Source organism: Budorcas taxicolor, chromosome 9 (assembly GCF_023091745.1).
Source record: "Budorcas taxicolor isolate Tak-1 chromosome 9, Takin1.1, whole genome shotgun sequence".
NCBI classification, from domain to species: Eukaryota; Metazoa; Chordata; class Mammalia; order Artiodactyla; family Bovidae; genus Budorcas; species Budorcas taxicolor.
Genome location: NC_068918.1, coordinates 25,486,062 through 25,508,643, shown reverse-complemented (window position 1 = coordinate 25,508,643; position 22,582 = coordinate 25,486,062). Strand labels below are relative to the sequence as shown.

Here is a 22,582-nt window from a genome sequence, read left to right as displayed (position 1 = left end):
ATGACAGAACTGGCAGGGAGCACTACTGCTGTCAGGGCAGTAGGACACACTTCTGCCACAGCAACGCGCAGAGTTAAAATCCCAGTCTTGAAGTCGCCGGATCCTCCATGAGTGGGTGGGGCTGGGGCGTCCGCGTCTCTCCGCCCCTCTGCCTGTCGGAGCCGCAGCTTCGCTGCCGCCGCCGCCGCCGCCGCCGCCCCCGCCGCCGCCGCCGCCACCACCTCTGCCGCGTGCAAGGGCTTCTGGGAGCCCAGACTTGGGGGTCTAGAGTAAGGGGCGCAGGAGGCCGCCATCTTGAGTTGTGAGCCTGGTCTCTGTACCCATCGTTAGGGGCGGAGTGCTGACCCCACAGTTACCGCAGCAGCCGCCACAGCCGGGGACTGGGAAGTCAGGGCGCCGGCTAGTGCCACATTAATGGGTAAGTGGGAGTGACACACGCCAGGTGGGGTGAGTCTCGGGTTTGGTCCTTTCGGGAGCTACTAGTTCCTGAGGCCACTGTTTTTATCTTCCCCTACAATTGGAGAAGGAAATGGCAACCCACTCCAGTGTTCTTGCCTGGAGAATCCCAGGGACGGGGGAGCCTGGTGGGCTGCCATCTATGGGGTCGCACAGAGTCGGACATGACTGAAGCGACTTACCAGCAGTAGCAGCAGCAACAAAGGGTTCCGGGCCGGGCCGGGTTCTCTCAGCTTCTCCAGAGGGAGACAGCGGTGGCGGGGGCGTGGCGGCCAGACGTTTCCCTTGAGGACGCGAAGGCGCAGGGAGCTCAGAGCCTCCCTGATGATGCTCAGGAGCTTTAGGCACAGGATCTTCTCGCCGCTTTGCTCCGCTGTCTCTCGGCAGTTATTTTTTTTTTCGGTACATGGTCTTATCGGACGTTGCCTGTCACTTCAGGGGCTCAGCAATCTGTTCCGCAGCTCAGCTTGTTAGAAGTTCTTTTGTGTCCAGAATAAGGCAGGTTCAGCCCCAGGGGCCTACATGTCGCACCCTCTACCTCCAGCGCTGCGGTCCACCTGGCGCAGATGCCTGGAAGGGCTCAGTGCTGACGCGGGCCAGCGCGGGTTAGATGCTTCTGCTAGATCACTTCCAAGCTGACAGTTTAATAGTGTCTCCTCACTAATGCACAAGAGATGAGAGGAATTGAAATCTGTGAGAAGGGATAGTGCTACTTCAAAAGAATATGACACTGGCATTTACTCTTCGTTTTTTTGAACACTTTAAAAAAAAAAAACCTGATCTGATGTCTCTTAGTTACAGCATTCCATGATTTATATTTTATTAAAAAAAAAGTGACTTTCTCTCATGGTAAACAGGAAATAGCTCTGTCCTTTAGATCTTCAAGTACTGCTTGTTTGCTTGTAGGGGCTCTGATTGCTGCACTTTCCCCTTTGTACTGATCTTGTCATTTTACTAACAGACACCCAAGCCCATAGAAACGCAGGGTTTATGGAGACAAGAAATTCCGTTAATATGTTTTAGAAAAAGTTCAGATTCCAGTTGTTTGCCTAACCTCAGCACAGTTTTTTCAAAGAGTGGAGTCAAAAATAAGCTTATGACTGAAAAAAAAAAAATTCCTCTGGCAACATTATAGTGTTTGATTGGCATTTCTTATATTTGAAATAACTTGTATGAGACAGCAGGCTTTGAAGTACAGTCTTTTAAGCTATATTCCAGAGAAAGAAAATCCCCTTGGGTGAGGCAGCTTTAAAAAATCATTTTCCTTGAACTTTATATCCCCTTTAAAGCAACTGCAGTGAGGATGCAGATGTTAAATAAGAGACAAGAAGTTAGTACTATAGAAGGAAAACAAACAAATAATATATGAGTTGCTGGCGCGAGATTTTATTTGGTTAGCATTTATACTGAAAGATTTTAATTTGTCATTGCCTAGATTGATGATCTTAGGAGTACTGTCTGCTGTGTGTGTTGGGAGGCACAAGGTAATTCAATCAGATGTGGGGAGAAGATATTAGAACTTCTGCTTATCTTATAAAACTATTCTTTTAAAAAAAATTTCTGTGAATTTATAATTGGATAGTTTATTAAGTTAGTAATATGCATATATAAATAAACAAGCATATTGAGGGTGCATTCCCAAATGTATTTTGTGTGCATAGGATATGTGATCAAAAGTTTAGAGGCCAGTGGCTTAGAAGATGCCTAATGTATAGGTGGTAAATATTGTAAAGAGGTTTATTGCTGCGAACATTTCATTTTGCTAAGATATTATACTGTTGAGTGTAATTCAACAACTAATATGAAGCCCAGTTTGCTTGGTAATTAACTTTGTTTTTCCCTTCCAAGCCTAAGCTTTTATTAGTGCAACAGAGCTTTTATATATAAAATAGAGAATAATGCTAAACGTTATTAAGAAAGTTAGATTGAACTGTTTCTAGACATAAGTATTTGTAGATGCACACAGTATTGCTAAAATTAATTTATTGACTGTTTTATAAAGAGATATTGGTTGATTATACATGTATTTTAATTGCACAACTATATACATGTGTTAAGAGATGCAAAGTACTTTTTAAAGCATTGTAAAGTCCTCAGCCCTTTCCATTCTACCTTTAGTTCCACCACTAAAGAAATTTCTCTGTCTTTACCAGTGACCTGATTATCAGGTCTACCTTCCTATGGCACTTGACTTATTGCAGACACTTAAATATTTGCGGGATAAATCAATGAATGAATAAATTGAGTGACTATTTTTTTTTTAGTGTCACTGCAACTGAAATATTTATCTTTTAAATTCCCTTCTTTTTCATGACTCTTATTTTCTTCTGATCCTTCTATTTATGTTTGGTTTCCTTTGCTTTCCATGGAAATGTGAACATTCTTAAGATTTCTCCTTTGGGCATCTTTCTTTTATAGCTCTAATGCTCTTGAATGATCATTCAATACTCTTTTCCTGAGTTTGACTCATAATTTTTAACCATCTATAAATCAAAACCTTCTGTTTGTGTTCTATGTACTATAAATTTAACACATTTACGATTAAAGTCACTATACATTATTAGAGTGGCTGCAGTAAACAATAACAAAATTCTAATAAGGGTAGCCAGGATACAGAGCAACAGTAATAGTTAATGAAAATGCAAAGTGGTATACTTACTTTTCAGAATGGCAGTTATAAAATGTGGAGCATATGCTTGTCCTATTATCCATAGATTCTACTCCTACATATTTACCTGAGAGAAATGAAAACTTACATTTACACAACCTGTACATTGAGTGTTAATAACAGTTTTATTCGTAACTGCCCTAAACTAGAAACCGCCTAAATGTCCTTAAGCTAGTGAATCAATAAACTATGGTATATCTGTACAATAGAATATTACTAAATAATAAAGAATGAATTTTGATACATGCCGACAATATGGTGACTCACAGATATACTATGTTAAATGAAGGAAGACAATTAAGACTATATACTGTTATAATTTCATTTATGTGAAATTTGGGTAAAGGCAGAGCTATGGAAATCGTGGTTACCAGGTTTTAGGAGTAGGAGAAGGACTAAATAGGAGCAACATGAGGAAGTTCTGGGGGGAATTATGAAGCTGTTCTATATCTTAATTGTGTTGGTTATATGCCTGAGCATTGTGTCAGGTTCGTAGAATTGTGTACTGAGTGATTTTTGCTGTATGTAAATGAAAAATAAAATAATTGAATTCATTGTTTTCATCTCAAAAACAAGGAGGAGGCAAAAAAACAAAACCACCACGCCAATCCTCCATCTGTATTCCCTGTTTTGGGTTATTTTGTCATTATTCTGAAAGAGTTCATGCTGAAAACCATGAAATCATCCTCAACTCCTTTTTCTTTCTTAGCACATATTCCTTACGTTCTCTTGGCCTCTGATTCTTATTGAATCAATATCTGAAATGTTTCTGGCATCAGTCTGTCTTCTGTGTTTTTCAGTGCAGCTACTAATTTACTTTAGGTCTTTTATCATCAATGTTTGAAACAACCTTCTCTTTAATTTCTTAATTCTTCCTTAGGATCAAGACCAGATTTCTCAGCTAGATTGCAGGAACTATATATTTCAGCCTTACCTACCTTTCTGGTTTTATCTCCTGCCCCTTTTAAAATATACTTTATGTTAATATGTTTTGTATATTTATAAAATGTTTATGTGTTAATTTTTTAAAATATGTATAATAAAACTACTTAAAGTATAGAAACATTTCAGTATTTTAAATGAAATAATTATACTCTAGTACTGAAAATTGGTATTGTAGTCATAACTCAAGTCCTGACCTATGTGGTTTTAGTTCTTTAGGCAGTTCCTTAAGTAAATGAAAGAAGCCAGACACCAATAAATACATAAGGTGTGCTTACTGAAACTTGATGCCATATTTTGTTGAAAATAAGACAATTCATTGCTGATTATTTCTTGATTTTTCCAGAAGCTGTGATTTAGAAGTTTTTTATCCAGCTGTTCCATGATTGTTTCCTGGCTAACAGTTATTTTAAGATGCACCTCACTTATAGAAAGGTTAAAATACCAGGGATAGGAGAGTGCCTCTCCGAGTCAGTGAAATTATGATAATGACTTTGTATTTAGACCAAAATCTATTATTTGTTTGATAGTAAAGTCCTAAAAAATTTGATCATTTTCCTCCAATTTTGATGTGGGAGTGAGAGGATGTATTCATTGTACATAATTTTCAGGATGAGTTTTGTTGGTGTATTTGATCCACGAGCCTGAATTTGGCTGTCCCAGAGTAAACATCTCATGTTATTTTGAAAGTAATATATATCTATTTTCCTCTCCTAATCTTAAGATGCCATGGCTAGTCCCGGGAAAGATAACTATAGAATGAAAAGTTACAAGAATAAAGCCCTAAACCCCCAGGAGATGCGTAGACGAAGAGAAGAAGAAGGAATACAGCTTCGAAAACAAAAAAGAGAAGAACAGGTAGGTGTTTTAAAATATTTAATTCTGTTATTGCTAATTTTTAGATAATTTTAAACGAAAAATTTTTTTCTAGGAAATTGAATATAAATATATTTTTGTTAGAATCCAATAATATTAGCAAATTCATGAATCAGAACCCTATGCTATTTTTAATCCCTGACAAGAATGCCTTTTCTATTCCATCGATATACCTTTTATGTCAATATTTCCACCCCAATATTTCTATCCCCAGACATATTTACTCTTGAGCCTATTTGTATCACTTCCACTCAGCGCTGTAAAATTTGCCCCCTAGAAAAACATTAACTGTATCCATTTGTCACTTTGTGGTTTTCATAACCCTTGCCCCTAAGTTAATCATAATCATTTTCCTATGCTACTCATACTGTTCCTCCTGTAGTCTCACCAGGCAGACCTCTTAGCCTGCTCTGTTTGAGCTTTATATATGGAACATAAGGAATAGAAAAATTCATTTAGAAGAATGCATCTCCACATGTTTCATTCCAAGATACACTGAAATTTAGAAGTATTCATAAATAAGTAGAAGGGTATGGTCCTCACATACATAATTAGAACTACTATGTAAAAGGGACTAGCAATGTAGAAAGTAAAAAAAAGCCTGTTTTAGAAATATGATTATCTCCCCTATTTATAGCATCTAACATAGTCTCTACTATATTACAGTAGGTACTTAAGAAAAAAAAGTCTGTTGAATAAATGAATAGGAAAAGAACTGTGTAGAGACTGAAAAGAGCAGAATTTTATTTAGCTATCAAAAAGATTATGATACCAGATTTTTTTTATCAGTTTTGATTTATGAAATATACCTGTAAATCATGCTCAGTGACTTGACCATGTCTCTTTCTTCCTCTTTTTTTTTTTTCTTTATGTTCACTCAGTTATTAAGCATAGGGTCATCTTTCCTGAGAGGTGTTCTTGTTACTTGTTAGTCCAATATACTGGCTCTGTTAATATATCACATTATCTCACTCGTGCAATAGATCTGGTTTCCTTCTTAGATATCTCATAATTCAGTGTAGGCATATGTGTTTTTCCAAGTGCTATAAAATATAAATATGTGTTCTGTTTATGGTACTGGAAACTGGTTAAAAGACCTGAGATTAAGAATGCCCCAAAGCAGTCTATAGGACAAGAGCTAATCTAGCCCCAGATGTTTAACTTCTCTTGAATAATTTAGTTGTTTATGGTATGGTGATTACGAAATACTAAAAGATTCAGAACTTTAAGCGATGATTGTTTTGTTTTGTTCACTTAAAGGAAAAAATAATTCTATGGAAATTTAGTGTTTTATGGAAAACTTAATATATTATTTCTCTTTATTATAGTTATTCAAACGCAGAAATGTCTCTTTGCCCAGAAATGATGAATCTATGTTAGAAAATCCTATCCAGGATCCAGACATCAGTTCCACTGTACCCATTCCGGAGGTAGATATTACAAATGTATTTCAAATTATATTTCCTCAGTATTTCAGAGATGTACTGCAAAATTATTAATTTAAAATATTTAGATAATAATTATATTTTCTGTGTTTTAGGAAGAAGTTATTACTTCAGATATGGTTCAGATGATTTTTTCTAATAATGCTGATCAACAACTAACAGCTACACAGAAATTTAGAAAGCTGCTTTCTAAAGGCAAGAATTATTTTCAGTGTGCTTATTTGATGTTACTTATTTCCTGATGTTACAGGAATTTGTAGTGCAATTTTGTTAGTTTTTTTTTAAGACACTTTCTTTGCCAGTACGTCTTGATTTTTTCTATAATAATCTCTTTTTTAAAACCATTATACTGTCAAAGTAACACATGTTGATTGTAGAATATCTGTAAATATAGAAGAATTTAAAGAAGCAAAATAGTCCCAAATCAGTCCCATTGCTAAGAGAGTTAGAGATACATATTTATAAATTCTTACAGAAATATTTTTCAGACTTTTTAAAAATGGCAGCATGACAGGAGAGCATGAATGTAAAACAATTTAATCAGATATTTCTTTTTTTCCAAATTAAAAAAAAAATTTAGTTTGTATTTTATGTTGGGTGGGAGTAAAAGCATTAATATTATGTATTATCTTGTTGACGTTTTATAACTGTAAGAGCAGTTTAGGCTGTAGTCTGGAATTTACATTTTGAAGGATCCAGACTTTTCATGTAGAACACCAAAACAAAACTTTGTAGTATTTTACTAGCTTTGCAGAAATCTCCCAATTTTTGAAAAAGTTAGGATAGCAAATTTGTAGAAAAAAGAAAAGGAAGAAAGTCTGTTCCTTTTTTTTTTTTTCTTTTGACCACATTGCTTGACTTGTGGGATCTTAGTTCCCAACCATTGAACCTGGGCCCCTTGCATTGCAAGTGCACTGGACTGCCAGGGAATCCCAGAAATATCTTTATTTTAAGTTTGCATTTATTTTAATTGCATTTACTTTTTGCATTTATTTTAAATTTGCATTTAAACTTCTCAGAGATTTTATTATTCTCATAAGTCCTCACCTATCGTGAGAGTTTATCAAGAATTCTACATAGTTCAATAGCATTTTTGTAAATAACATCTTGAGAAGATAGGACTTGTCTGGCTGAAAGACATTAGGCAGTTCATGGTTGATAGTGAAAGGGACATCCCTGGAAATTGGAGTGTGGTTATGAAGAATTAGAAGGACTGTCACCCTTAGAAGGATTATTATCCTTTGATTGGTGTTTTGAGTATTGGACTGAAATACTCCCATACTGTAAAGGTGACCTGCTAAATAGCCTTTAATTTATGAATTTTAAATATTTGTTTAGGAAATATTTTAAAATTTTCTTACAGTTACACTAATGAAAAAGAATTTGCTTTTTTGTGTACTTTTTTTTTTTTTTGCAGCAAACATTGCAGTTATGAGAGCATTTGTCTTCTTCAGTTACATCCAGCTAAAGGTTTCAAATCTGGCAGTGAAATCTAGAAAGAGTTATTTTGTGTGTCCTGTTAACTGACACAGGGTCCAGATCATTGTGCTTTGTATCTGCATAATAGCTTCATTCTTTTTTAATTTTTAGAACCTAATCCACCAATTGATCAAGTTATACAGAAACCAGGAGTGGTGCAGAGATTTGTCAAATTTCTTGAAAGAAATGAAAATTGTACATTACAAGTGAGTTCTGTAGTTTATGTTCTTAATTATCTCTTTCCAGAAATGACGTAGGATTAGTTTCTAGTGAAAGCAACTTCTACAGTACTGAATATATTGTAAGCATTCAGTAAATATCAGTAGGTGGCGATTAAAGGTGGTGCTACCTGTCTTGCCCTGGTCAAGTTTACAGTGCTAATTTTTTCTAGAAACTATTACTTTCTCTGAAACTATTATCATTAAACAATTTTTTTTTGAAAAATATATTTTAAATCATTTGTAATTTTAAGAAAAGTTTTATAGTTGTCAACCTTTAATAACTTTTGCTTTAGAAAATCATAAATCAAAATCTTAACTTTCTTAATGGTTAAATTTATTTTGGCTCCTAACTAAAGTTGTAACTTTTTAGTATAAACTCTTGTACCTCTTAAAACATTTTTATCTGATTGATCAGTTCCTTTTTTTTCTTTTTTAAGAAAGAACAAATCAGTATAAATCTACTTAAAATGTGACCAAAGTTGAGTGTGTCTTAAAGAGTGTTGCTTCTCAGTTATAGTGAAAATTTAAAGATGTCTTCCAAATAATTGACTATTAAAAGTATTGAACTTTACAAATATTTTACTGTTTAAGATTGTTCTTCCTGACTTTCATTACTATATATATAACCTACACCTACTTTCTCAATGCTCTTACTGGTATTGGAGAACTGTTCCTGGTATTTGAATAATTTGAAATTACATCTTAGAATAGTGTTCCACTTAATCTGAGTAATTTGGGAAAGATCCTGTCTCTAGGTATAAGCAAAGAAATGTGCTGCACTTGTGAATATTATCCATCATGAGCTTTATAAAAAATGCTGAGAATGTTTACAATAAGGACAGTCTTATTGTCAATTAAATGATAGTGCTATAAGGACTGTTCAGTTCAGTTCAGTCGCTCAGTCGTGTCCGACTCTTTCCGACCCCATGAATTGCAGCACACCAGGCCTCCCTGTCCATCACCATCTCCCAGAGTTCACTCAGACTCACGTCCATAGAGTCCGTGATGCCATCCAGGCATCTCATCCTCGGTCGTCCCCTTCTCCTCCTGTTCCCATTCCCTGCCAGCATAAGAGTCTTTTCCAATGAGTCAACTCTTCGCCTGAGGTGGCCAAAGTACTGGAGTTTCAGCTTTAGCATCATTCCTTCCAAAGAAATCCCAGGATTGATCTTCAGAATGGACTTGTTGGATCTCCTTGCAGTCCAAGGGACTCTCAAGAGTCTTCTCCAACACCACAGTTCAAAAGCATCAATTCTTTGGTGCTCAGCCTTCTTCACAGTCCAACTCTCACATCCATACATGACCACTGGAAAAACCATAGTCTTGACTAGACGGACCTTAGTTGGCAAAGTAATGTCTCTGTTTTTGAATATACTATCTAGGTTGGTCATAACTTTTCTTCCAATGAGTAAGCATCTTTTAATTTCATGGCTGCAGTCACCATCTGCGGTGATTTTGGAACCCAGAAAAATAAAGTATGACACTGTTTCTACTGTTTCCCCGTCTATTTCTCATGAAGTGATGGGACCGGATGCCATGATCTTCGTTTTCTAAATGTTGAGCTTTAAGCCAACTTTTTCGCTCTCCTCTTTTACTTTCATCAAGAGGCTTTTTAGCTTCACTTTCTGCCATAAGGGCGGTGTCATCTGCATATCTGAGGTTATTGATATTTCTCCCAGCAATCTTGATTCCAGCTTGTGTTTCTTCCAGTCCAGCATGTCTCATGATGTACTCTGCATATAAGTTAAATAAGCAGGGTGACAACATACAGCCCTGACGTACTCCTTTTCCTATTTGGAACCAGTCTGTTGTTCCATGTCCAGTTCTAACTGTTGCTTCCTGACCTGCATATAGGTTTCTCAAGAGGCAGGTCAGGAGTCTGGTATTCCCATCTCTTTTAGTATTCTGCACAGTTTATTGTGATCCACACAGTCAAAGGCTTTGGCATAGTCAATAAAGCAGAAATAGGTGTTTTTCTGGAACTCTCTTGCTTTGTCGATGATCCAGCAGATGTTGGCAATTTGCTCTCTGGTTCCTCTGCCTTTTCTAAAACTAGCTTGAACATCAGGGAATTCACGGTTCACGTATTGCTGAAGCCTGGCCTGGAGAATTTTGAGCATTACCTTACTATTATGTGAGATGAGTGCAATTGTGCGGTAGTTTGAGCATTCTTTGGCATTGCCTTTCTTTGGGATTGAAATGAAAACTGACCTTGTCCAGTCCTGTGGCCACTGCTGAGTTTTCCAAATTTGCTGGCATATTGAGTGCAGAACTTTCACAGCATCATCTTTCATGATTTGAAATAGCTCAACTGGAATTCCATCACCTCCACTAGCTTTGTTCATAGTGATACTTTCTAAGGCTCACTTGACTTCACATTCCAAGATAACTGGCTCTAGATTAGTGATCACATCATCATGATTATCTGGGTCGTGAAGATCTTTTTTGTACAGTTCTTCCGTGTATTCTTGCCACCTCTTCTTAATATCTTCTGCTTCTGTTAGGTCCATACCATTTCTGTCCTTTATCGAGCCCATCTTTGCATGAAATGTTCCCTTGGTATCTCTGATTTTCTTGAAGAGATCTCTAGTCTTTCCCATTCTGTTGTTTTCCTCTGTTTCTTTGCATTGATCACTGAGCAAGGCTTTCGTATCTCTTCTTGCTATTCTTTGGAACTCTGCATTCAGATGCTTATATCTTTCCTTTTCTCCTTTGCTTTTGGCCACTCTTCTTTTCACAGCTATTTGTAAGGCCTCCCCAGACAGCCATTTTGCTTTTTTGCATTTCTTTTCCTTGGCGATGATCTTGATCCCTGTCTCCTGTACAATGTCACAAACCTCATTCCATAGTTCATCAGGCCTTCTATCTATCAGATCTAGGCCCTTAAATCTATTTCTCACTTCCACTGTATAATCATAAGGGATTTGATTTAGGTCATTCTTGAATGGTCTAGCGGTTTTCCCTACTTTCTTCAATTTGAGTCTGACCTAAAATCTGTCAACTAGAGTCTTTACGTTAGTGCTGTAAGGGTTGGGAGTCATGGTTTGGTCATTCACTTTATTTGTAAGCTCTGAGTCCAGACTAAAACCTAAGCCTCCTGATAGCAGTTTATTATTTGGCTGTTTAATTCTAAGTGATTGAAAGAAGAAATGAATGGATAAAATTGAATGTTAGTTTAAACAATACATTGTATAAGGCATTGTAGTTACAGATTGGTAAGATATTTTTCTCTTTGTAGAAATTCTTCACTCTGTTGGGGAAGACAAACACCTAAATAGATCTGTGATACTATAGTATGCTTAGTGCTAACAGAAAATTATACAAAGTACTTTGAGAGCAGAGAGAACATAACAGCTTATATTTACAATGTTACACAGCTAGTCTTAAGGGGGAATGAGAGTTTAACAGGCTGAATAAAAGGAAAAGTAATTTCAGGTTGTGAAAATAGCATATGTAGAAAGCACACAGTATTCAAGAATGTTGGGGATTTGAGTGTTTATCAATCATTGTGTATGTGTTAGTCACTCAGTCGTGTCTCTTTGTAATCCTGTGGACTGTAGCCTTCCAGGCTCCTCTGTTCATGGAATTCTCCAGGCAAGAATACTGGAGCAAGTTGACATTTTGACCTCCAATTAATCATTATACTTGAAACCTAGTGAAATTCAATAGTGTGTTCTTGGGGAAGCTATATGGTGTGTCATATTATCCAAGTTAATATGAAATATGTTGTTCAAACCATAGATCTAACTATACCAAAGAATGCCATACAGTTGCACTCATCTCACACACTAGTAAAGTCATGCTCAAAATTCTCCCAACCAGGCTTCAGCAATACGTGAACCGTGAACTTCCAGATGTTCAAGCTGGATTTAGAAAAGGCAAAGGAACCAGTGATCAAATTGCCAACATCCACTGGATCATCGAAAAAGCAAGAGAGTTCCAGAAAAACATCTATTTCTGCTTTATTGACTATGCCAAAGCCTTTGACTGTGTCGATCACAATAAACTGTGGAAAATTCTGAAAGAGATGGGAATACCAGACTCCTGACCTGCCTCTTGAGAAACCTGTATGCAGGTCAGGAAGCAACAGTTAGAACTGGACATGGAACAACAGACTGGTTCCAAATAGGAAAAGGAGTATGTCAAGGCTGTATATTGTCACCCTGCTTATTTAATTTATATGCAGAGTACATCATGAGAAATGCTGGGCTAGAGGAAGCACAGGCTGGAATCAAGATTGCCAGGAGAAATATCAATAACCTCAGATATGCAGATGACACCACCCTTATGGCAGAAAGTGAAGAAGAGCTAAAGAGTGTCTTGATGAAAGTGAAAGAGGAGAGTGAAAAAGTTGGCTTAAACCTCAGCATTCAGAAAATGAAGATCATGGCATCCGGTCCCATCACTTCATGGGAAATAGACGGGGAAACAGTGGAAACAGTGGCTGACTTTATTTTTTTGGACTCCAAACTCACTGCAGATGGTGATTGCAGCCATGAAATTAAAAGACACTTGCTTCTTGGAAGAAAAGTTATGACCAACCTAGATAGCATATTGCAGAGCAGAGACATTAATTTATCAACAAAGGTCTGTCTAGTCAAGGCTATGGTTTTTCCAGTGGTCATGTATGGATGTGAGAGTTGGACTGTGAAGAAAGCTGAGCACAGAAGAATTGATGCTTTTGAACTGTGGTGTTGGAGAAGACTCTTGGGAGTCCCTTGGACTGCAAGGAGATCTAACCAGTCCATCCTAAAGGAAATCAGTTTTGAATATTCATTGGAAGGACTGATGCTGAAGCTGAAACTCCAATACTTTGGCCACCTGATGCGAAGAGCTGATTCATTTGAAAAGACCCTGATGCTGGGAAAGATTGAGGGCAGGAGGGAAAGGGGACGACAGAGGATGAGATGGTTGGATGGTATCGCCAACTCGATGGACATGGGTTTGGGTGAACTCCGGGAGTTGGTGATGGACAGGGAGGCCTGGTGTACTGCAATTCATGGAGTCGCAAAGAGTTGGACACGACTGAGTGAATGAACTGAACTGAACTATACTACTAAGTTCTGTTCTGAGAGTGCATTTATCAGTCCAATAAAGTTACCCTAGGTACCTAACTAATACAATTGGCTATATAGTACTGTACTGTAAAAGGTTTATAATACTTTCCACACAAATAATACATAAAAAACAACCAAAAAATAAAACATTTTTAATCTCATAGTATACTACCGTGAAAAGTGCAGTAGTGTAGTACAGCAGCTGGCAGGCAGGGGCTGACATGCCAGGCGAGAAGAGTTACTGACTGGAGAAGGGAGAGAAAGTGGGAGATGATAGAGCTGAAGGATTTTCAACAATAGGAGATGGAGGTTAAGCTGCAGTTTCACTCTTGCCTGATGTTGATGGAACACACATTCACATCTTTGAAAGTTAGCATCTTGAAGGCTCATATGTAGGGAACTTACTGTAATTGAGAGGCCTCAAACTGGGGACCTACATGTTTGGCCTGCACATGTTTTAAAATATATGAATTCAGATATCAGACTTTCAGAAGTTGAAGAATTTCAAATGGAAGTCTAGATTTAGGGCTTCTTTTTACAAATCAGAAGAACTGGCATTGTTGCCACATACTAAAGATCTAGTGGAGTCGAATAGGAGCTCTGCCCCCCCCCTTTTTTTTCTTTTTTAAAAATATAACTGTTTTCTCTAGTTTTATCTGTACTTTTCATGCCTTTCACCAATGCTTTTTATTACACTTTTATTAATCATAATAATACCTACCTTAATGTGAGAAGTTGTCTAGGCCAAATATTTTTAAAGCTATTGTCACTATCCTCACTCCTTAATTTGCGGGTCTAATTTGCTAGTTTGTTAGAGAACCATGAGTTAAATTTTTTTCAATTGCATCATTATAAATCCATCACAGATAAGTATATCTGAATTCTGATTGTTATGAGTAACTTCCCAGAGGCTCTGCTGCTTGAAAGAGTTCCACAAGTTCTTGTGGCTCTGCTAATAATGAACTCTTTGACCTTGAACTAACCACCTAAATGTATGGCTTTATAGTTTTTCTTACTTCTTAAGTGAGGAAGTTAGGAATAGATGATCCTTAGGGAAACAAAAGTAACCTTTTATGATTCTAAGTTCCATAAATATTCTATTAATTAAGTAGTGTGTATCATTTTGTTTTAAACTGCTTGATTTAGAATACCTGTCTCCCTAATAGTAAACATCAGGGGTCTTATGAAATATAAATTCAGATGTGTTCATTTATTGTCCATGGTTTTATAAATTTTTGTTATATTCTTCTCATTTCTTATTTTTCCAGATTAAAGAGTCCTTTTTAAAAAAAATATCTTTACCTACCAAATCTGATTTCACATTGAATCTTATTTATCGTAAGTGAATCTTTCTCTCAGACTTATTCAGCTAAGTCTTGACTCCCTCTCTTCTCCCTTTCTTCCTCTTTCTGACATTTCTTTGGGGCTTTCATTTATTTTGCTTTTATTTTTCCTTAGTTTGAAGCTGCATGGGCATTAACTAATATAGCATCTGGAACTTTTCTGCATACCAAAGTAGTGATTGAAACTGGGGCTGTTCCAATTTTTATCAAACTTCTTAATTCAGAGCATGAAGATGTTCAAGAACAGGTAAGTTTCTAACTTTAACTGTTTTATCTACTAGATTTTAATTTTCTGTTGAAAGTATCATTTGTGATTATGATTATGATTTGAAATTCATTTTTACCAAGTTGCCTGTGCATTACATTTGTTAGAATATAATTATTTCTGTTTAGTGTCAAATTGGAAGGAAGAATGAACTGTTTTAGGTATAGTCCTGGCTCCTTTGTACATAGATTTCAGCTATTGAGAATTACTATTCCCATTTATAGAAGAGCATACTGAGACCCAGAAAAGATAGTAATTTACCCAAAGTCACAGCGAAGGACTGAGCCAGGTTTTAAACCTGGCTGACTTTTAAACCAGCCTGACTCCTTGTTCTTTACATGTATGTAGATTATTTTATTGTTTCTTTTTAATATGTCATGTTATTTTTAATAAACCATTTTAGATTAGACTATATATAAATTATCATAGTTGTTGTAACAGGGAAAATTTAATCACATAAGATTTTTACCATCTAGAGAAAGTCAAATGTTTTGTTATTTTTGTTTTGATTCATGTTCATGCAAATTGATCTGTAGATCTCACTACCATTCCATTTGTTTATTTATATATATATTTTTTATAATTTTTCCTACTTAACAATAGTATTGAGAGCTTTTTCTTATGGCATTAATTATTCTTGAAGAAAATTTTACTGATTACTCATTATCCATTCAGGTAGCTACCATAATTTATCTATTCCTCAGTAGTTGTACAATTATTTCTAGCTTATTGGTGTTAATATTGTGGTGAGCATCATTATATATCAATCTTGATAGTAATATGTCTTGACATTAATATATGCCTTGATTATTTCATTAGGGAAAAATGATTATACTCAAAGAAAAGCTTTTAAAGTGCTTTTACTATTTCAAAGTTGACTTCCAAAATGTTATAAAAATTGATATGCCACAAACAAAATACTTCCTAGGGTGCAAAATGTCATCATTTTAAAAACTTTTTCTTAAAAATCTGAAAAATAAACTTAGGTCTAGAGTAGATGTTAAAAATATTAGTGTAAATTTTAAATGTTAAAATATAATTTTCCCAGTTGAAAAATTAACTTATATCTACTTTTGTACTTATATGAGAAACTTGAAATGAAAATATAATGATCATTTGCATTTGTGTAGTTTCTTATCTAATTGAAATTTAATACATGAATAATTTGATCTTTTACTGTCATTTATTTAACCTGGACTATCTCTAAGCATATTTTTAAGCATTGATTCAAGACAGTGCTCACATTAGCTTTACCTTAGTTTACTATGCTTTATCTCTCCTTCCTTTTTTCTTTTACAAGTCAGTTCCTTCCCAGTGAGTGGATTCTTTGGCATAGTAGCAAACCTCTAGCGTAGGTAATTGTAAAATTACCTAAATAGATGTACAGTTGACCCTTGAACAAAACAGGTTTGAATGCGTTGGTTCACTTACACACAGTTTTTTTTGGTTTTTTTTGGTTTGCAATAAATACATACTGCAGTACTACACAATCTGAAGTTGGTTGAGTCTGCAAGTGATCTTGGGCCAACTTTGAAGTTATACATCGATTTTCTACTGTGCAGGGGTTGATGCCCCTCACTGCCAAATTGTTCAAAGGTCAACTATATTTTGTCTCTCCATGTAGATTCGAAGTAGACAAACTATCTCCTTCTTATAGAGAATAAACATTTCACCAGCATGTAAGAAAAAATTTTTAAATGCCCTGTATTTTAATTTGACTAAGAATATTATTAAAGATACTTTTGAAGTTTTCCTTTCTTATCTTCTAGCATGTTTTTTTTAACATCTTGAAAACTTAACCAGTTTTTTCCTTTTACAATAACATTTCATTCTTAAGAGAGAATCTTATTTAAGATATTGTTGTAAAAGAATATTTTTTATTATTTTTTGAAGGCTGTTTGGGCACTTGGTAATATTGCTGGTGACAATGCAGAATGCAGAGATTTTGTTTTGAATTGTGAAATACTTCCACCTCTTTTAGAGTAAGTACTTTAAGTTTATCACAATTAAATACTATTAACTTTTGGAAAAGCAAACTATTTTGTACACTATATTTCTACATACACATTTACTTCTTCAGTGATACTTTTAAAGTTTGCTTATGTTTGGCCAAGCCTGAAATAGCTTGAAATTATATAAAACTAACAAAGAAAATTTCTGGTTGTATCATGTCTGTCTTTTATGTTCCCTTAAGCCACACTTCACAGCATTCATTGCTTACTTGATGCCTACTGTGCTAAAACAATTATTCTAGAGAACAAGGATAAGTAGTAGTTTTGAATACACTAAAAATTTTTAAGTTACTAAAGCAGATAATATTGAGTGGATGAACAGATGATATGTTGAACTTGTCAGATTTCCATATTTGATTTTGAAATGTTCAGAGAACAGAGAAATTTTTTCAGAATTAGAATTTTACTTAAAATGACTCAGCTAGTGGTTCCTTTTTCTAATACTTTTTTTAAGAAAAGAAGCTCCCCATAATATAGGGTTCTTTACAGAAATGACATAAAATTATTTGAAAGATAGGTTTATTTATCCAAGTTGGTTATCATTTACTGAGAGAATTTTTATTTAGGCTGAATACCATTGGCAAATAGTAAAAAAGGAAAAAGTAATTGAGGAGATATTTTGAAAGGGAAAATTTTACTCTTACCATTTCTGTGCCATTCGCCATTCTTTCCAAGCTTAGAAATTAGAATATGTTTTTAAATACAGTTTTGTTTTGTTTTTAGATACAAACAGAAAGAATATGTTTTTAGATACAGTTTTGCAAAATATATTTTATTGTTTTAGAATGTGTAACTTTCCATGGACAAAATGGATTTCTCAGCATCATTTCACTCAACTCACACTGAGTACTTAACTATGTTCAGACCACTGAACCACTTGTGATTTCATTTACTTTGGGCTTATTCAAAATAATATCTGAGTAGTTAGTCCAATTATAAAGGAAAATACTGATTTAGGGTTCAATATCAGAATTATTTTGATGTTCATACTACCAAAAGTATCTCTTAAATTTTCAACTTAGGGTTTTTTTGGCCTGATTTTATGGTTTGTAGATTAACTGTGAGCACTTGGTTTCTCTTTTTACTTTGTCTCTAGGCCATATTCTTTGCTCTCTGTGTTTGGGTCATTTATTATTTGTTAATATTTAAAGTTGGTAATGGTTTATGAAATGGTAAGTAAGCATTTCTTAGTTCTAATTACTCTAAATGTTCTGCTGCTGCTAAGTCACTTTAGTCGTGTCCAACTCTGTGCGACCCCATAGACGGCAGCCCACTAGGCTCCTCTGTCCCTGGGATTCTCCAGGCAAGAATACTGGAGTGGGTTGCCATTTCCTTCTCCAATGCATGAGAGTGAAAAGTGAAAGTGAAGTCACTCAGTCGTGCCCAACTCTTAGCGATCTTTTAATTATGACAAAAGAAACCAAACTAAAAAACAAAGGTCTAATGAGAAACAAACAGTACCCAGCTATTGAATCATGGTTATAAACATAATAAATTTCAGAAAAAGAGTAGGTTTAGAAATTTTCAAAGTTTCATTAAAAAATTGAGAAAGGTGATAAGAAGGAAGGTATGTCAAGATGTTCTCACCGTGGTTGGTCAAAAAGGAAAAATGGTATTAACTTTAAGAAGATTATGGATAATCTGTAGTTCACATTGAAGTTAAATTAACATTTAGCTAATGTGTTAAGTATGTATAAAATTTTTATCAATATAATACAGTTTTATCAGTTCTGCCTTTTGATTCTCAGTAAATGTAAAGCTTTTACTATTATGGACTTTATATACTGATATGGTGATTTAGTCACCAAGTCGTGTCTGACTCTTGGAACCCTATGGATTGTAGTCTGCCCGGCTCCTCTGTCCATGGGATTCTCCAGGCAAGAATACTGGAGTGGTTTGCTATTTCCTTCTCCAGTGGATCTTCTCAACCCAAGAATCGAACCCAGCTCTCTCGCCTTTCAGGCAGATTCTTTACTGACTGAGCTACGAGGGAAGATCCCAATATACTGATATAGCTTTGTTGTTTTAATTTAATGCAACTTTAATTTATAATATAGCAAATTTGGACAAGAAAAGATTTGTAATTTCTCATAATACTCCCATTAATACAAGGAGGATAATATGCATCACAGCTTGGCCAAGTACAGTCTTCATGCCAAATTTGGCCTGTCCTCTGTTTTTGAAAATTAACTTTTACTGGATCACATCAATTTGCTTACTTAATGTCTGTGGTTGCTTTCATGCTGTATCAGCAGAGTTCAGTGGCTGCAACAGAGGAAGGCCTGTGAAGCCAAAAGTATTTACTGAAAATAAATACTACTAAATAATACTAAAAATAAATAATACTTTGTCATTTCTTGATGTAGTAAGTCAGTATAACTAACTTATTTCTAAATGAATTATGGTTTTAGGATGTTTCAAATACTCTTTATAGCAAAACTTTTAGAGCATATTTTTTGTGTGACAGAATATACGCAATAAAAAATTTACCATTTAAAAATGTACTATTTACTGCCACTCAGTATGTTCACAGTGTTTCTCAACCAAAACAACTGTCTAGTTCTAGAACTTTCTGTCATCCCAAACAGAAGCCCCAATACCCTTTTTTCCAAGTACTTGGATACCTCTAATCTGTTTTCTGTCTCTGTGGATTTACCTATTCTGGATATTTTACATAAATGAAATCATACACTGTGTGACCTTTTGTGTCTGCTTCTTTCACTTAGCATATGGTTTTCAGGGTTCATTCATATCGTAGAATGTATCAGTACTTCATTCTTACAATTAAATAATATTCCATTATATGGATATACCACATTTTGTGGTACATTCATCACGTGATGGTCATTTGGGTTATTTCCACCTTTTGGTTACTGTATATATGTAGTACTCCTGTGAACATTTGTGTGCAGGTTTTTGTTTGAACACCAGTGTTTTCAATTCTTTTTAGGTATATACCTATCAGTGGAATTGCTGGATAATGTGCTAATGCTGTCTTTACCTTTTATCACCAGAATTTCTTCATAGTAGCTGCACCATTTATTTCTACCAGCAATGTGTGAGAGTTCCAGTTTCTCACCAACAGTTGTCTGTTATTCTTTTTTTTTAATTGATTTATTTATTTTAATGGAGGCTAATTACTTTACAGTATTGTGGTGATTTTTACCATACATTGACATGAATCAGCCATAGGTGTACATGTGTCCCCCGGACCCAAACCCCTCTCCCACCTCCCTCCCTATCCCATCCCTCTGGGTCGTCCCAGTGCACCAGCTTTCATTGCCCTGTTTCAGGTATTGAACTTGAACTGGTCATCTATTTCACATATGGTAATATACATGTTTCAGTGCTTTTCTCTCAAATCATCCCACCCTTGCCTTCTCCCACAGAGGCCAAAAGTCTATTCTTTATATTTGTGTCTCTTTTGCTGTCTCATGTATAGGGTCATTGTTACCATCTTTCTAAATTCCATATATATGCATTAATATACTGTATTGATGTTTTTCTTTCTGGCTTACTTCACTGTGTATAATAGGCTCCAGTTTCATCCACCTCATTAGAACTGACTCAAATGTGTTCTTTTTAATAGCTGAGTAATATTCCATTGTGTATATGCACCACAACTTTCTTATCCATTCATCTGCCGATGGATATCAGGTTGCTCCCACATCCTGGCTATTATAAACAGAGCTGCAGTGAACATTGGGGTACACGTGTCTCTTTCAGTTCTGATTTCCTCAGTGTGTATGCCAAGCAGTGGGATTGCTGGGTCGTGTGGCAGTTCTATTTCCAGTTTTTTAAGGAATCTTCACACTGTTCTTCATAGTGGCTGTACTAGTTTACATTTTCACCAACAGTCTAAGAGGGTTCCCTTTTCTCCATACCCTCTCCAGCATTTACTGTTTGTAGACTTTTTGATAGCAGCCATTCTGACCTGTGTCAGATGGGATCTCATTGTGGTTTTTATTTGCATTTCTCTGATAATGAGTGATGTTGAGCATCTTTTCATGTGTTTGTTAGCCATCTGTATGTCTTCTTTGGAGAAATGTCTGTTTAGTTATTTGGCCTGTTTTTTGATTGGATCATTTATTCTTCTGGTATTGAACTGCATGAGCTGCTTGTATATTTTTGCGATTAATTCTTTGTCAGTTGCTTCATTTGCTATTATTTTCTCCCCGTCTGAAAGCTGTCTTTCAGCTTGCTTATAGTTTCCTTTGTTGTGCAAAAGGTTTTAAATTTAATTTGGTCCCATTTGTTTATTTTTTCTTTTATTTCCATTACTCTGGGAGGTGGGTCATAGAGGATCTTGCCATGATTTATGTCAGAGAGTGTTTTGCCTGTTTTCCTCTAGGAGTTTTATAGTTTCTGATCTTACATTTGGATCTTTAATCCATTTTGAGTTTATTTTTGTGTGTGGTCTTAGAAAGTGTTCTAGTTTCATTCTTTTACAAGTGGTTGACCAGTTTTCCCAGCACCACTTGTTAAAGAGATTGTCTTTCTTTATTGTGTATTTTTGCTTCCTTTGTCAAAGATAAGGTGTCCGTGCTGCTGCTGCTGCTAAGTCGCTTCAGTTGTGTCCGACTCTGTGCAACTCCATAGACGGAAACCCACCAGGCTCCCCTGTCCCTGGGATTCTCCAGGCAAGAACACTGGAGTGGGTTGCCATTTCCTTCTCCAGTGCATAAAAGTGAAAGGTGAAAGGAAAGTCGCTCGGTCGTGTCTGACTCTTAGCAACCCCATGGACTGCAGCCTACCAGGCTCCTCCATCCATGGGATTTTCCAGGCAAGAGTACTGGAGTGGGGTGCCATTTCCTTCTCTGAAGGTGTCCATAGGTTTGTGGATTTATCTCTGGGCATTCTGTCTTGTTCCATTGATCTATATTTCTGTCTTTGTGCCAGTACCAAACTGTCTTGATGACTGTAGCTTTGTAGTATAGTCTGAAGTCAGGCAGATTGATTCCTCCAGTTCCATTCTTCTTTCTCAAGATTGCTTTGGCTATTCAAGGTTTTCCTAAGTATTTTATTCTTTTCGTTGGCAATGGTGAATGGGATTTTTTCCTTAATTTCTCTTTGTTTTCTCATTGTTAGTGTATAGGAATGCAAGGGATTTCTGTGTATTAATTTTACATCCTGTAGCTTTACTATATTCATTGATCAGCTCTAGTAATTTTCTTGTTGTGTCTTTAGGGTTTTCTGTGTAGAGGATCATGTCATATGGAAACAGGAAGACTTTTACTTCTTTTCCCATCTGGATTCCTTTTTTTCTTTTTCTTCTCTAATTGCTGTGGCTAAAACTTCCAAAGCTATATTGAATAGTAGTGGTGAGAGTGGGCACCCTTATCTTATTCCTGACTTTAGGGGAAATGCTCTCAATTATTTGCCATTGAGGATAATGTTTGCTGTGGATTTATCCTATATGGCTTTTATTATTTTGAGGTATGTTCCTTCTATGCCTGCTTTCTGGAGAGTTTTTATCATAAATGGATTGTTGGATTTTGTCAAAGGCTTTCTCTGCATCTATTGAGATAATCATATGGCTTTTCTTTCAATTTGTTAATGTGATGTATCACATTGATTTGCAAATATTGAAGACTCCTTGCATCCCTAGGATAAAGCCCACTTGGTCATGATTTGTGATCTTTTTAATATGTTGTTGGATTCTGCTTGCTAGAATTTTCTTGAGTTTTGCATCTATGTTCATCAGTGATATTGGCCTGTAGTTTTCTTTTTTTGTGTGGCATCTTTGTCTTGTTTTGGTATTAGGGTGATGGTGGCCTCATAGAATGAGTTTGGGAGTTTACCTTTGCAACTTTCTGGA

General features: G+C 35.8%; 1 protein-coding gene across 1 annotated transcript in view; it reads left to right on the top strand.

Moving 5' to 3' along the window:
* The first annotated feature begins 705 nt into the window (after positions 1-705).
* Positions 706-22,582, top strand: part of KPNA5 (karyopherin subunit alpha 5) — a 46,509-nt gene continuing 24,632 nt past the window's right edge. Inside the window, exons 1-7 of the mRNA XM_052645715.1 lie at positions 706-758; positions 4,789-4,924; positions 6,271-6,372; positions 6,483-6,582; positions 7,978-8,072; positions 14,603-14,734; positions 16,646-16,734. Of these exons, the coding sequence (XP_052501675.1) occupies positions 4,796-4,924; positions 6,271-6,372; positions 6,483-6,582; positions 7,978-8,072; positions 14,603-14,734; positions 16,646-16,734 (647 nt within the window). The 5' untranslated portion in view covers positions 706-758; positions 4,789-4,795. The remainder of the gene's footprint in view (positions 759-4,788; positions 4,925-6,270; positions 6,373-6,482; positions 6,583-7,977; positions 8,073-14,602; positions 14,735-16,645; positions 16,735-22,582) is intronic.